The 17,168-nt window shown below is 39.2% G+C and overlaps 2 protein-coding genes across 2 annotated transcripts in view; both read left to right on the top strand.

Annotated features, from left to right (window-relative positions):
• LOC128697265 (zinc finger protein 271) overlaps window positions 1-15,629 on the top strand; it is a 75,186-nt gene extending 59,557 nt beyond the window's left edge. Inside the window, exon 2 of the mRNA XM_053788895.2 lies at window positions 12,005-15,629. Within this exon, the coding sequence (XP_053644870.2) occupies window positions 13,202-14,305 (1,104 nt within the window). The 5' untranslated portion in view covers window positions 12,005-13,201 and the 3' untranslated portion in view covers window positions 14,306-15,629. The remainder of the gene's footprint in view (window positions 1-12,004) is intronic.
• LOC128697310 (FH1/FH2 domain-containing protein 3-like) overlaps window positions 15,205-17,168 on the top strand; it is a 59,258-nt gene continuing 57,294 nt past the window's right edge. The window contains exon 1 of the mRNA XM_070088711.1: window positions 15,205-15,210. Coding sequence (XP_069944812.1) covers window positions 15,205-15,210 — 6 coding nt within the window. The remainder of the gene's footprint in view (window positions 15,211-17,168) is intronic.

Below are 17,168 nucleotides of genomic sequence, written 5' to 3'. Positions count from 1 at the left end.
TCGTTAAATATTGTACAGCGGTGTGCATCAGCTGCCAGATGAACAGTCGTAAGTCGAGTGGACTTATGTTGAACAGGTCGTAAGTCGAGTGGACTTATGTTGAACAGGTCGTAAGTCAGATGGTAGGTGTATTTGCGAGTCAAACAACGATTCACGAGTCGATGTTTTGACGAAAAATAGTTAAGATTTTCGAAAATTACGACTTTCGAACCTTACGAAAAATGAGGGCCCACTGTACACATATGTAGTCACTGGACACTTTCTTTGTGTTGAGTGTGTGGACTTCTAAATGTGCTGAGTCAGGGTCTGGCAACTGTCAAATTGACATATTGTCTCATTACTCGCTCCCCCTACTCCCTGTCAAAACAATTGGGTCGGATGCTCGCTTCCCGTCCATCCTGCTAGTAATTATCTTTCTTTCTACTTCTTTCTCCTTTTTTCTTTCTTCTCCTTTCTCTTTCTTACTCTTTTTCTATTTCTTTTTCTTTCTCCTTTCTTTCTATTTCTCTTTCTTCTTTTTCTTTCATTCTCTTTCATTCTCCTTTCTCATTCTCTTTCTTTCTTTCTTCTGGTATCCTGGGCATTGCTTTTGGTCACAAACTCCTCAAAACCATGAAATTGATCTTCACTGACACTTCCATCTCTGTTAGAGCTATCACTTGGGAAGAGAACTGTCCCAGATTCACCAGGGAGTCACATATTTCTTACTGCTAGGTATGCTGAAAAAGGACTACTGAAATGGCATTCCCAGAATGCACCACTGGCTTCCTGATTTTTTTAGAGTGCTCACACTGACCATGGAGACGCATTCTCTCACATGTGGGCCTACCAGCTTTCCCCTGCTGGATTTGAAACCACTAGAATTTTGGTGTATTAATACGTCACGGTGGCTCATAAGATATATATATGTGACCGAAACAGTCAAAGGGTTAATTATAGCCCTAATTTGATTGGCAGACAAGGAACCTTTTGCTAGTTCTGGGAATCAGTGCTAGATGTTGGGGCCCTTTAAATGCATTGCATTTCTGCATAGGGTAAAATGGACATGAGTGATGTCAAGAGTGTTGTGCCTGTGTGCTCTGTTATAGCTATCAAGAAGTTTGAGAGGAGGGTTTATGTTGGAGTTTAATGTTCTAAATATATATATACGTACAGTGGAACCTCAGTTGTTGTATGCCCTGGTTTTCGTAGGATTCGGTTTTTGACAACTTTTTTTGTTGAAATTTTGTCCCAGTTTTCATACATCCTCTCAGTTTTCATAGAGTTGACAATGGTCCACCATACCAAACCCGTCTGCCTGCCTGCACCCACACAAAGCATCTCTTGGTCTAGCTTTGTTTCTCGTTGAGTGAGCATTACCCTGTACATTCGGATAGCATTTCATAATAATCCATCGCTTTTTGTGCTTGTTTATTGAGTCCAACTGCTAAATAAGCCACCATGGGGCCAAAGAAAGTTTTGAGTGCCAGCCTTTTGATAAAGAAGGTGAGAAACATGATAGAATTCAAGTAAGAGCTCGTAGCAAAGGATAAAAGTGGTGTATGCGTGGCCGATCTCACCAGGATGTACAGGAAGTCTGCGTCAACGATCAGTTCCATCCTGGTGAAGAATAAAGTAATAAAGAAAGCAGATATTGTGAAAGGGGTAAATGTGCTAATGTAACAGATCGCAAAGAATTGAAGATGTTGAGTTGTTGCTGGTGTGGATCAACAAAAAACAGTTAGCGTGAGATAGTGTTGTGGAGGCGATAATTTGCGAAAAGGCAAGGCAGTTGCATGCAGATCTTGCTAAGAAAATGCCTGAAACAAGTGCTGCTGTTAGTGAATTTAAGGCCAGCAGAGGCTGGTTCAACAAATTCAAGAAGTGAACTGGCATACACAGTGTGGTAAGGTAGGGCGAGACTGCAAGTTCGGACAAACGTTGGGCCGAAGAATTTGTTGGTGAATTCAAGGAGTACGTAGAGGCTGAACGATTCCTCCCCCAACAAGTCTTCAGTTGTGACGAAACAGGCCTCTTTTGGAACAAAATGCCAAAGAGGACCTACATCATGCAGGAGGAAAAGGCACTGCCAGGATACAAGCCTATGAAGGATAGGCTAAGTCTTTTATTCTATGGTAATGCTAGTGGGGATTTCAAAGGAAAGCTTTATTGGTGTATCACTCTGAAAATCCCCAAGTGTTCAAGAAAAACAATGTCATCAAGAGTAAATTGTGTGTGATGTGGAAGGCTAACAATAAAGCATGGGTCACGAGGCAAATTTTCATTGAGTGGGTAATGAAGTGTTTGGCCCAAGTATGAAGAAATACCTCCTGAAAAAGCAATTGCCACTCAAGTGCCTCCTGCTAATGGACAATGCTCCTGCTCATCCTCCAGGCATGGAAGACCAGTTGTTGGAGGAGTATCGTTTCATCACAGTGAAATTCTTTCCCCCTAATACCACTCCTCTCCTCCAGCCCATGGACCAGCAGGTCATTTCAAACTTCAAAAAACTGTAAACCAAAGCAATGTTTCAAAAGTGCTTAGAAGTGACCTCATACACTGAGTTGACCCTAAGATAGTTCTGGAAAGATCACTTCAATATCCTCCACTGCATAAACCTTATAGGTAAGGCTTTGCAGGGAGTGACTTGCAAGACTTTGAACTTTGCTTGGAAAAAATTGTGATCAGAATGTGTACAGGAGAGGGATTTCGAAGCGCTTGGGGCTGACCCTAAGGAGCCTTTGCCAGTTATGGAAAGTATTGTGGCATTGGGGAATTCCCTGGGTTTGGATGTGAGTTTCAAAGATGTGGAAAAGTTGGTGGAGGACCACGATGAAGAGCTGCAAGACCTGCATCTGCAACATCAACAGACCACAGCTCAGGAAATTGCTTCAAAGGAGGAGGAAGAGACATGGAGGAAGGTGCCTCATCAAAGATTAAGGACATATGTGCAAAGTGAACTAAAGTGCAAACATTTACGGATGAACTTCACCCTGACAAAGCTGTTGCAGGTCATGTTGGCAACATGGACAATGACAATGTTGTGTCCCATTTTAGGGAAATCTTGAAGAGACGCCAGAGACAGAGCTCTCTGGACAGATATTTTGTGCGACAGGGGTCCAGTGACTCTCAAGTTGGTCCCAGTGCCATTAAAAAACAAAGAAGGGAAGTAACCCCAGCAAAAGACTTGGTACCTGACGTCTTTATGGCAGGGGATTTCCCTTCCAAACAATAGTGTACCTTCTTCCTCTCCCCTCCTCCCATCCTCCATCCATCCAAAAGTCTTCAATAAAGATAAATGTAATGCTATTATTATTTTATATATGTATGTACTTGATTTCTCATTGTTTTCTGTATGTAAATCTTTATTTTATTTGAAAAAAAAAAAAATTTGGGGTGTCTGGAATGGATTAATTGGATTCCCAATATTTCTTATGGGGAAAATGGTTTCGACATTCATGAATTTCGACTTTCAGCAGACTCTCTGGAATGGATTAATCATGAAATGCGAAGGCCCATTGTATTTGGAGAATAATTGAATATAGTGGATTAAGTGAATTTTGTGAAGTCAATAAGAGTTAATAGCAAACAAATGAAATAGGGCACTTCTTGTTCAACAGTAAAAAGAATGGTGTACATTGCACCATATGTAGAACCGTGTTGATTAGATCAGTGGGTTAATTAGACTCGGTCAGACCAGCGGCTCTGAAGAAACTTGATAGTAAAATTCTAACAAATAACTGCACAAAAATTGCATGATGGTGAGGTACTTACATTGCACAAAACATAGGGTATTGTAACTGTAGATTAATTAGTCTCTGTAAGGTCACCATCTGTCAGGAAGTTAGATCTTGTTCATTTGTGATTGTATACATATATACAACCTACATCTGTTTTCCCTCACTATGATTTTGCCGCCTTGTGTGAAACACTGGTGAATTTTGTCATTATGTTCTCATTCAAGCTTTCTTAACCTATACAGTAGGTTCTGATGTTTTCTAGTAAGGCACTTGTTAACATACACCGTACTCTTCTTTTTTTATGGATGTGCTGATCAGGTCCTTTTTTTCATATGAATGTAATCTAAGCATATCACTTGTTTTTCAACCCTGGTTTCCTAGCACACAGGCTTCCTTGATTTTATCAGCTGTTAAGATCACTTGTGGCTTATCTTGGATGATCCTCAATGTTGTATCCATGCAGTTCATTTGGTTTGTATTGGTAAGATACACAAATAACCCGCACACTTTGTCAATGGTCCAAGTCGGACCGAAACGTCGTCGTAAGCTTCTCTCTTTTATGTGCGGTTATTTGTGTATCGTTCCAGTCACGGTATTGTGCCTTTTTGTTATTTATGTATTGGTAAGATGAAGACTGTTGACAATAACTGCATCAGATAACTTTTGCTGGTCAGTGTTATCATCATGGTTTTGTAGGTAGTTGTTCAGCTGTGCATTCATGGTATTTTCCAGGCTTTGACAGCTTCTTCCAACTTGGTGTTTAGTGTTGAATTTGTTTGTTATGTTGAATTTGTTTGTAGGGTTTTGTTGTTACTCATTCCTGATATCAATTTCCAGGATCTTGTCTAGGTTAGCTATCTTTGATTCATGTTTTTCCAGTGATGCATAAAGACTAGTATTTTCATTTTCCATAGTTCAGAGGCTAGTAGTTAGCACACAGATGTATACTTTTAGTGCTTCAGGATTGTTGGCAGTACCTGAGAGTTCAGTTGGAGCACTGAAGCCCAGGAAGGAGGGGGAGTTATCTGACATGTTTGGTGTTGTTGGTGTGTAGCCCCAGGCATTGGTAATTGGGGTGGATGATGCAGCAGCTTCCTCCAGGGTAGACATGCTGGGCAATAGATTCCTTGGTGGATTAGTGTTTTTCTTATTGCTGTTTACTCTACGAATCTTTTTCATGGTAACGCTTAAGTAGCTGGTGGTGGTAGTGCAGTTAAGGAGAGGTGAGAGAGCCAGTATATATAGGCGAGGGGGATAAATGGGTCCAAAAAGAGGAAGAAAGAAAGTTGTGAAGAAGTAGTGGTAGAGGTAATGCTGGTGGTGGAATGAAGCTAACCAATGGTAGTGGTGGTAGTTTACCTGGAGAGGGTTTCGGGGGTCAATGCCCCAGCGGCCCAGTGTGAGACCAGACCTCATGTTGGATCAGAGTCTGATCAGCCAGACTGTTACTGCTGGATACACGCAAGCTGACGTACGAACCACAGCCCGGTTGGTCAGACCTGTCCGGTGCCTTCTTGAAGACAACCAGGGGTCTATTGGTAGTCCCCCCTTATGTATGCTGGGAGGCAATTGAACAGTCTTGGGCCCCGGACACTTAGTGTTGTCTCTCAATGCATTCGTAGTGCCCCTGCTTTTCATCGGGGGAATGTTGCATCTCCTGCCGAGTCTTTTGCTTTCATAGTGATTTTCGTGTGCAGATTTGGCGCCAATCCCTCCAGGACCTTCCAACTATACGTATATTATCATGTATCTCTCTCGCCTGCATTTGAGGGAATACAGATCAAGGACCTTCAACCATTCCCAGTAGTTTAGGTGCCTTATCATACTTATATGTGCCGTGAAAGTTCTTTGTATACTCTCCAGGTCTGCAGTGTCACCAGCCTTGAAGGGGCCATTAGTGTTCAGCAGTATTCCAGCCTAGAGAGCACAAGCGATTTGAAGGGAATCATCATGGGCGAGGCGTCCCTAGTTTTGAAGGTTCTCATTATCCATCCTATCATTTTCCTAGTGCATGAGGTAGATACATTGTTGTGGTCTTTGAAGGCAAGATCCTCTGTCATTATCACTCCCAGGTCCTTCACATTACTTTTCCGCTCAATTGTATGATTTGAATTTGTTGTATACCCTGATACATTTTTAATTTCTTCAAGTTTCCAATATCTGAGTAGTTGAAATTTCTCCTCGTTGAACTTCACATTGTTTTGAGTGGCCCATTCGAAGATTTGGTTGACGTCCGCTTGGAGTCTCACGTTGTCTTCAGTGGAGGTCACTGCCATGGTAATCCAGGTGTCATCTGCAGAGGAAGACACGGAGCCATGGCTTACATCTCTTTCTATGTCAGAAATGAGGATGAGGAATAGAATGGGAGCGAGTACTGTGCCTTGTGGAACAGAGTTTTTTTTACCGTGGCTGCCTGGGACTATACTCTGTTTATTATTACTCTCTGTGTTCTATTTGTCAGGAAGTTGTAGATCCATCTACCGACTTTCCCATTATTCCTTTATCACACATTTTGTGTTCTATTACACCATGGTCACTCTTGTCGAAAGCTTTTGCAAAGTATGTGTATAGTACATCTGTATTTTGTTTATCCTCTACAGCATCCAGGATCTAGTCTTAGGGGTCCAGTAGCTGGGATAGGCAGGAGCGACCTGCTTTAAACCCGTATTTCCTTGGGTTATGTAATTAATGGGTATCTAGGTGGTTGGCGATCTTGCTTCTTAGGACCCTCTCAAAGATTTTTATGATATGGGATGTTAGTGCTATTGGTCTGTAGTTTTATTTATTTATTTATTTATTTAAAAATTTGTGCACACATACAGAGGTACAAAAAATACAGAAAAGAGCAGTATGCCAAAGCCACTTATACTATGCATAGCATTACGGGCTGGCTTAAAATTAACTTAAGATGAACTAAGCAATGATGACATCGGTGATAAAACTTTAATGTAAACAGATTACTATAAAGCACAAGTGAGTATTACAAAGACAGGTCATATGGTTGTATGCATTGTTGTGCATTCAGTAGAATGGAGTATTCTGTTAGGTAGTGTATTTAAAAAATAATAAAGTTAGATTGGGTTTTAGGTTTAACATTTATGTGATATAATTGTGAGAAACATTTAAGATATACAATTTATAAGGTTCAGTTATTCAGTATTTATTTGGTTTTGGGTGAGTAAGTGATCTTTGAGAAGAGACTTGAATTTATAAACAGGTAGTGTTTCTTTTATATTTACAGGTAATGAGTTCCAGATTTTAGGGCCTTTTATGTGCATTGAGTTTTTGCATAGTGTGAGATGGACACGAGGAACATCAAAGAGTGATCTGTGCCTTGTGTTATGGTCATGTGTTCTGTTGAGGTTGGCAAGGAGATGTTTAAGGGGAGGGTTAATATCAGAGTTAAGTGTTCTATGTATGTAATAGGTGCAGTAATAAGTATGAATGTTTTGTATGGTGAATAGGTTTAGTGTATTGAATATTGGTGGAGTGTGCTGCCTATAGTGAGAATTTGTTATCATTCTAACTGCAGCCTTTTGTTGGGTAATTAGTGGTCTGAGATGGTTACTTGTTGTTGAGCCCCATGCACAAATTCCATAGGTGAGATAGGGGTAAATAAGAGAGTGATATAGGGCCAGGAGGGCTGACTGTGGAGCATAGTACCGTATCTTCGATAGTATGCCTACAGTCTTGGAAATTTTCTTAGAAATTTGTTGTATATGTGTATGAAATTTGAGTCTATTATCAAGGTGGATTCCTAAGAATTTTCCCTCTGTTAGTTTTGTGATAGGTGATCCGTTTATCATTATGTTAAGAGGGACATCTGTAGCTCTGTTACCAAACTGAATGAAGTAGGTTTTGTCAATGTTTAGTGTAAGTTTGTTAGTCCTCATCCAGGTAGATATTTTCTGTAATTCTGTATTTACAGTATTGGCTAGCGTGACTGGGCTCGGGTGGGAGAAGACGTATGTAGTGTCATCTGCAAATAGTGTGGGTTTGAGTAATTGCGAAGCATTTGGTAGGTCATTTATGTATAGGAGAAAGAGAAGAGGGCCAAGGACACTTCCCTGTGGGACACCAACTGTAATTGGTTGTGCAGAAGAGTTTGCCCCATTTGCATACACATATTGGCTTCTGTTGCTGAGGTATGACTTGAGGTAGTTGAGGGAGTGCCCTCTTATACCATAGTGTGACAATTTTACGTGGAGCAAGTCATGGTTAACTGTATCAAAAGCTTTACGTAAGTCAATGAAGATCCCCAGTGGGACTTCTTTTTTCTCTATTGCAGTGTATATATGTTCTAGCATGTGTATAAAAGCATCATTAGTATTTTTATTTGGCCTAAATCCAAATTGGCAGGGGTTGAGTATGTTTTGGGAGATAAGGTAGGAGTAGATTCGTTTATGAATTAATTTTTCGAAGATTTTTGAGAGAGGGTGTAAGTTGGATATTGGCCTATAGTTATTCAACTCTGTTTGGTCTCCTCCTTTGTGGATCGGGGTGACCCTTGCTATTTTGAGTACTGTGGGGAAGGTGGAGGATTCAATGGATTTGTTAAAGAGTGTTGCAATGATTGGTGATAGCACTTGTGACACTTTTTTGTATATAAAGGGTGGTAAGGTATTTAAATCTCCTGCCTTGTTTTTTAGCGTGTTGATAATAAGGGAGACTTCGTATGGGTTAGTCGGAGCTAGGAACAGTGTGTTCGGGTAGTTGCCAGTGAGGTAGTCATTTGGTGGGGTATCTGAGCTTGGGATTTTATTGGCAAGGTTTTGTCCTATAGTGGAGAAGAAGTCATTGAGTCTGTTTGCTGTTTCTGTTGGTGGGAGTTGGGGTTCATCTGATTTTGCTAATTTTATTTCACTATTTCGTGATATCTTTTTTGTTCCTAGAATTTCTGATAGGGTTTTCCAGGTCTTTTTTATATCACCTCGTAAGTTGGATAATCTGTTCTCATAATACAATTTTTTTGCCCTTCTTATCAGGCTGGTTAGGATTGACGAGTAACGTTTTGTTTGGTCTCTGGTTATGTGACCCATTCTGTACTGTTTTTCATATTGGTGTTTTGTATTTATGGATTTGAGAATGCTGGGTGTTAACCAGGGACTGTTCAGTCTCTTAGCTGTCATCTGTTTAGTTTTTTTAGGGCAGTGCTTGTTATAGAGGTATTGGGTCTTTTTTAGAAAATTATTAATACATTCGTCAATATCTGTATAGATTTCTAGCTCAGTGTGCCAGTCAATGTTTGCTACTGCTGTTGTGAAGTTATTAATGGCTGCCTCATTGTGAAGTCTGAAGGTGACTTTAGTAGTGTCTTGGGGTAATTTACCAAGAGTTGTTATGAGAAAAGTAGGGTAGTGGTCTGTGGTATTATCTGTAATTATGCCTGATTTTAAAGGGGATATGGTGTTGGTCCAGATGTGGTCAAGTAGGGAAACACTAGTCTCTGTAACTCTTGTAGGTTTTGTTACTGTTGGTAGCAACATACAGTTACTCATTGTGTTTGTGAATTCAGTAACGTGTGGGTCCTGGTCTTGCAGGAGATTTATATTGAAGTCACCTGAGAGTAGTAAGTGATCTTTGTTCATGCGTGCATCAGTTATCATACTTCCTAGGTTTTGACTAAATTGGCTAATGTTTGACTGTGGAACTCTGTAAATGTTTATCAATGTGAGAGGTTTTTGTAGGTATTTGGATTTGAATTTGGCTATTATATATTCCCCATGTTCATCCCTTGTGCAAGTATTAGTGATACATTCTAGTTGGTCTGAGTAGTATATGGCTGTGCCACCCCCTTGTTGGTCTGGCCTACAGTTCTTTGCAATTGCTTTACTGCCACCTTTGCGGAGTGGGGCTATGTCTGTTGTTTTTAAATAACAAAAAAAGGCACAATACCGTGACTGGAACAATACACAAATAACCCGCACATAGAAGAGAGGAGCTTACGACGACGTTTCAGTCCGACTTGGACCATTTACAAAGTCACACTAATGAGAAGTGGAGCAGGACGGGTATATATAGGCAGGAAGAGGTAGTAGTGGTGGTGGCGGTAGTAGTAGTAGTAGTAGTAGTAGTGGTGGTGGTGGTAGTAGTAGTGGTAGTAGTGGTAGTAGTAGTGGTAGTAGTGGTAGTAGTGGTAGTGGTGGTAGTAGTAGTAGTAGTAGTAGTAGTAGTGGTAGTAGTGGGGAATTAAGGAGGAGGAGCCAGTCAAATACAAAGAAAGGGGAGCACTGCATGGGAGCTAGGTGCCCACAGAGGGAGAGCAAGTGCACAGAGGTGGGGGGAAGGGGAAGTGATGAAATAAATAATGAAGGAACAGAAACACGAGACAGAAGAAAGAAAGACAACCCAGAGGAGAAAAAAGGAAAGAGGAAGAGGGAGAAGAAGAAAAAAAGGAGGAATCAGGTTAAGTCATGGGTGTTCTGAAGTTTGGAGCATTTTACAATGTAGTGGGAGAGGAAGGCATCTACAGAGACGAAGCCACAACTAAGATTCATACAAGGAAAGTTGTGTATTAGAGAGGATTCAAGTAGACGGCAACTGTTAAAGTTGGAAGTAGGGAAGACAGTTTTAGCAGAAGACCAGCCAATAGGATGACTGTGATCTTTGACGTGACAGAACAGAGCATTGTTAGTGTCGGCAAGCCTAACACTATTTTTGTGCTCCCTAAGTCTGTCAGAAAGAGATCGACCAGTTTCTCCGAAGTATTGAAGAGGACAGGAGGAGCAAGAAATAGAGTAGTCAGCAGGAACATTTGTAGAGGGAGGAGAGGTATGAACGAGATTAGTGCGAAGAGTATTAGTCTGGCGGAAAGTAAGCTTGATGTCTAAGGGACGGAGAGAATTGTTGAGATTAGAAAGACCGGAAATGTAGGGAAGGCAGAGGACAGAAGAGTTCCCAGGAGTAGAGAGTTTGGGAGAGAAGAAATTACATTTAGCACATGAGAGGGCAGAGTTGTTAGTGTGACTTTGTAAATGGTCCAAGTCGGGCCGAAACGTCGTCGTAAGTTCCTCTCTTCTATTTGCAGGTTATTTGTGTATCTGTTGTTTTTAGTGTGTGCAGGATGACTCCTGTGTCTATGCTCCCTCTCCATAAAATGCTGAAGGCACATGATAGGGACTTCTTGCAATTGTTGATGAACACTGAGTTCTATGAGTCTGGGCCTGGGGCAGAGTGCGTGTGCATATCATTTATTGCCTCTTCAAAGTCTTGTGGGGTTAGAATAATATCCGAGATTTTTTAGATGACCATATATTAGGTTTAGTTTAATAAAGAATTCATTTGGATTGTTGACCCTTAGTCTGGGCAGTGGCTCCCCAAACTCTGAGTCATATTGGGACTTGAGTATCTCACTCATTTCTTGGCTGTCATCTATGTCCCATTCCGCCTAAGCAGGGACCCAATACTGGATGTTGTTTTCCCCTTATATTTGGCATAAGAGAAGAAGTATTTTAGGTTTTTTTCAATTTCCTTTATGGCATTTAGTTCTTCCTGTGATTCTTGTCTCCTGTAAGATTCCTTCAGCTTAAGTTCAATATTTGCAATTTCATTGACTAGTGCCTCCCTTTGTATTTCAGATATAGTGGCCCCACTCAGCAGCTCTGTGACTCTTCGCCTTCGTCTGTATAGGGAACGTCTCTGTCTTTCTAGTTTACATCTTCTCTTTCTTTTTCTTAATGGAATGTATCTTGAGCAGATCTCAGGAACCACAGAATTCATTTTTTCAAGGCAAATGTTCGGATCCATGTTGTTTAGTATATCTTCCCAGTTGTTTCATTTAGGACATGGTTTACCTGATCCCATTGTATGTTTTTGTTATTGAAATTAAATTTCTTGAAGAGACTTTCATGACTGCTCACATTTTGCTGATCAGGAGCCCTGTGTATACATGTCTGTACCTTTATTAATGTTCCTCTATTAATGTAATGGATTATTAAGGGGATTGTCTGACTGTACGTTAAATCAAATTATAAAATAGAGATAAAGCGTTAAAGTGCTCCAGTGTACATCTAGTGTAGTAGTGTACACATGATTTGCTGATATATTGCAATAAACAATGAAAATAAAGAAGCTGAAGGTACAATTTAACCAGTGAATTTTTCCCATTATTGTAGAACTACATTCTATTGAGTTTCCTTATATTGAGGGTTTATTGTAAGTAAAGGAATGACCTTAAAAATTATGCGTAGTTTTCTCTGTAAAATAAACCTGCCCAGTTTATCTAATATGATAACTTAGCAGATATAGATTTACAAAAATGTCTCATTCAGTTTTTTCTTTTACAGTGGCAGTAAACATACCATAATGACACCCTTTGTCATCACACTGAAGAACAATGAAGGATACTACATTGTCTGAAGTACTGAGTACAACTACAGTCAGCACCAAGTTTGCTGAAGCATACTACATTGTCTGAAGTACTGAGTACAACTACAGTCAGCACCAAGTTTGCTGAAGCATGCAACATTGTCTGAAGTACTGAGTACAACTACAGTCAGCACCAAGTTTGCTGAAGCATACTACATTGTCTGAAGTACTGAGTACAACTGCAGTCAGTACCAAGTTTGATGAAGCATGCAACATTGTCTGAAGTACTGAGTACAACTGCAGTCAGTACCAAGTTTGATGAAGCATACTACTTTGTCTGATGTGCTGAGTACAACTACTGTCAGCACAATTACAATACTATTGACAATTTGTGTGTGTTACAGTTGTCGGTATTTGAGTGTACTGTTCAGGAAATTTTGTAATTTCTAACTTTTCCATGGAATTAAGGTAACAGAAAATATGGTACAGTGCACACATATTTCACATTTAATACATGAAAGACAACTTCAGTGAGGCATAATTCATGACATTTTTTCTATTTTAATTTACTATTTCTGTATTCTTTCCTTCCCAGAAACTATTATAGTAGTCATAGTCTTACCCGTTATGAAAAGTCTTACCCGTATTATGAAAAGTCTTACCCTTATTATGAAAATAATAATCTTAACCCTAGCATGACAATATTAGTCATAATCTTTCCATTAACTGTTTTCAAAAACCTGAATATTTGTTATTTTATCTAATTTTCTTGAAATATTCCCTGTATATCATTATTCCAACATCTCTCTGATTTTGTTTCATTGTACAATAAAAATGAAGACATTGCATGAATCAAATTAATTATTTACTATGTCAATAATCATGTAAAACATGTAAATGTTTTGTGACATTATTTTTTCATCTAAATTTATACTGGTTACAAGACTTTGTATGAAAAGAATTTTTTTTTTAGAAAGGCCTTCACTGGAGACTGTATTATATGTGAAACAATAGAAAGTAAAAAATGTGTGATGAGTACATCTTTTGTTATGTGAAGTACAATAAGTCTGTTATGTGAAGTACAAAATGTCTATTGTTATGTGAGGGAGTGCATAGCATGCAAGGAATTTCTTATTTATGTAGTGTTAAAAACTTGAAATGAAATCAAAGTCAACATGAAGGTAGTAAAAAAAATCCATCGGTGTCCTGTTTGTGAAAAAGTTTTTCCAACTAATTATAGACTGATGAAACATAACAGTACTCATACAGGAGAAAGATCTTATCACTGTCCAGAATGTCTAAAAGGTTTTACTGATAAATCTTCATTAAAAAAACATAAGAGAGTTCATACAGGAGAGAAGCCATATCAGTGTCCTGAATGTCTGAAAGATTATACTGATAAATCCTCATTAAAACAGCATCAGAGAATTCATACAGGAGAGAAGCCATATCATTGTTCAATGTGTCTGGAAGACTTCAATGATAAATCCTCACTAAATAAACATGAGAGAGTTCATACAGGAGAGAAACCATATCAGTGTACAGTGTGTCATAAAGACTTTAGACAAAGGAGTCACTTGAATTCACACATGAGACTTCATACTGGAGAGAAGCCATTTCAGTGCTCAGTATGTACAAAATTATTTACAGTAAAATGTGCTCTGGTAAAACACATGCGGTATCATACAGGAGAGAAACCATATCAGTGCTCAGTGTGTCATAAAGACTTTAGACAGAGGAATCACCTGAATTCACACATGAGACTTCATACTGGAGAGAAGCCATTTCAGTGCTCATTGTGTGCAAAACAGTTTTCGGTAAAATCTTCTCTAGTGAAACACATGAAGACTCATACAGAAGATAAAACACATCAGTGTCCAGAGTGTCATAAAGTACTTTCAAGTCACACTTTTTTAGTTAAGCACAAGACACTTCATAAAGAACATAAATCATACAAGTGTTCTAAATGTCAGAAAAACTTTTCATTAGAAGAAAGTTTAGTAAAACATTTAAAAATTCACACAGGAGAAATGCTATACAAGTGTTCAGAGTGTCAGAAAGACTTTTCAGGACAAGAAAATTTAATATTACATCAAAGAATTCATGAGGGGGAGAGCCCATATAGTTGCTCACTGTGCTCACAGAGCTTTTCACAAAAATTTAAATTTGAAAATCACATGAAAGGTCATAACACAGAACAACCATATCAGTGTTCAAGGTGTCTGGAAAGTTTTTCTTATGAGACTAACTTAGTAAATCATATGATAACTCATATATGAGAGAGAATACATGGTAGTGTGAAGTGTTTTAAAGATTTAAGTAAATCTTCCCTCAAGGGAGGTTCCTGGACACTAGTGAGGGGCTCTTGATATAAGGAATTGGATCTGTGCTCCATTTCCCTGAATTAAGCCTGAATGCCTTCCACATTCCCCCCATGAGTGTTGTATAATCCTACAGGTTTATCGCTTCCCCTTAATTATAATAATAATAATAATTTAAGTAAATCTCATTTTGTAAAACCTCTTGTGATTGGTCACTTCAGCAGGAAAATCCAAGTGAAATTGATGTCCTTTTTAGAAACATATGTAAGACATATTTAACATATGGTAAAAGAACACAAATGTAAAATTACAATAAGACATGACTAAAATACACTTAAAATACAAGTTAATTTTTTCTTACCTCTCTAGTGCACATACAAGTACAGGTCCGCCATCACAAATCCGGCAATCAGTTATTCGGTTCCTTCAGTTATTCGGCACTAATTTTGGCTAGCATAATTTCAAATTTCCAGGGTTGCCACACCAACCTGCTGGTACTGTGTGGTGGGGCTACTTGCTGCATAAGGCATTCCAATTTCTTTTTCTCCATTTATTGTTTTAACCTGCTTTTAGCCCTAGCCATGGTTCCAATGAATAAAAGAAATGCTTCTCATTATGTAAAGCACCTACACAGTACATTATCCATTAAAGATAAGGTGGCTTTGAAGCCACTGTTGGTTGTCATGAGCTCAGTCTCATGATGCAGGAGAATATGCTTTATTATTACGCTAATATCAACACTACAGCTTATTGCCTATCACAAGTGATCTAATATGACATAATAAACAATATAAATAACATAAAACATGTTAAATACTCCAGAATGAATAATACTTGGTGTAATACCGAGCAGCTCGATGGAGGTATGAAGAGGTTATGGTATACAAGTACCATTCTCCTATCCCTGTCTTGGTGGCTTATATTAGAGAAAACGGAGTATAGCACAGGGCTAACTGTGATATACACTCGTACTGCACCATAAACCTGAAACAAAAAAGTTATTTTCTCTATATAGATTATCACACATAGCAGAATATGTGTAGAGAACCTAGGATAACCCAACAAAGTCAATGTGGCTTCTTTTTAGTACCTGGCTTAGGTCAGCCATATATGATTTTTGGTAAATATTCGATTCCCAGCCAGGGTGGAAACATTAGGCGTGTTTCTTTACACCTTTTGTCTATATTTACCCATCAGTAAATGGGTACCTGGGTGTTAGTCGAATAGTGTGGGTATTATCCTAGGACACTGATCTAATTTTCTTGAAATAATCTGCATAACAAGAGGCTTTCTATATAGTAGTATGTCACTGATGTCAGCTATGTCTGTATACCGTGTACATGTATGTGTAGTAAATAAAGATATTATTATTATTGTAATATTATTATTATTATTTTCTCAGTTGTTTGTTGGGTTATCTTATTCAAACTTGGGCAATGTATGATGGAAAGATACTTCTTAATATTTTTTTTATTATCACACTGGCCGATTCCCACCAAGGCAGGGTGGCCCGAAAAAGAAAAACTTTCACCATCATTCACTCCATCACTGTCTTGCCAGAAGGGTGCTTTACACTACAGTTTTTAAACTGCAACATTAACACCCCTCCTTCAGAGTGCAGGCACTGTACTTCCCATCTCCAGGACTCAAGTCCGGCCTGCCGGTTTCCCTGAACCCCTTCATAAATGTTACTTTGCTCACACTCCAACAGCACGTCAAGTATTAAAAACCATTTGTCTCCATTCACTCCTATCAAACACGCTCACACATGCCTGCTGGAAGTCAAGCCCCTCGCACACAAAACCTCCTTTACCCCCTCCCTCCAACCTTTCCTAGGCCGACCCCTACCCTGCCTTCCTTCCACTACAGACTGATACACTCTTGAAGTCACTCTGTTTCATTCCATTCTCGCCTACATGTCCGAACCACCTCAACAACCCTTCCTCAGCCCTCTGGACAACAGTTTTGGTAATCCCGCACTTCCTCCTAACTTCCAAACTACGAATTCTCTGCATTATATTCACACCGCACATTGCCCTCAGACATGACATCTCCACTGCCTCCAGCCTTCTCCTCACTGCAACATTCATCACCCATGCTTCACACCCATATAAGAGCGTTGGTAAAACTATACTCTCATACATTCCCCTCTTTGCCTCCAAGGACAAAGTTCTTTGTCTCCACAGACTCCTAAGTGCACCACTCACCCTTTTCCCCTCATCAATTCTATGATTCACCTCATCTTTCATAGACCCATCCGCTGACATGTCCACTCCCAAATATCTGAATACATTCACCTCCTCCATACTCTCTCCCTCCAATCTGATATCCAATCTTTCATCATCTAATCTTTTTGTTATCCTCATAACCTTACTCTTTCCTGTATTCACTTTTAATTTTCTTCTTTTGCATACCCTACCAAATTCATCCACCAATCTCTACAACTTCTCTTCAGAATCTCCCAAGAGCACAGTGTCATCAGCAAAGAGCAACTGTGACAACTCCCACTTTGTGTGTGATTCTTTATCTTTTAACTCCACGCCTTTTGCCAAGACCCTCGCATTTACTTCTCTTACTTCTTAATGTACACCAAAAATGAAAGAAATCAGACCATAAATAGCGGAGTTCACTTCTCAGCCATTAGCGGCTGCTTAGCGGTATATTTTTGTATGGTTGTTATGGTTATATTCTCATTTTTTTGGTCTCATTTGATAGAATGAAAGATATATTACAGAAATAGATATGATTTTGATTGCTTTCATGACGAAAAGTACCTTGAAATTGCGCTCACAGTATCGAAAATGTTCTATTCTTTAGCGAA

This window comes from Cherax quadricarinatus, chromosome 25 (genome assembly GCF_038502225.1).
Source record: "Cherax quadricarinatus isolate ZL_2023a chromosome 25, ASM3850222v1, whole genome shotgun sequence".
Lineage (NCBI taxonomy): Eukaryota > Metazoa > Arthropoda > Malacostraca > Decapoda > Parastacidae > Cherax > Cherax quadricarinatus.
The sequence above is the reverse complement of the archived record's forward strand: the minus strand, read 5'-3'. Positions and strand labels throughout refer to the sequence as shown.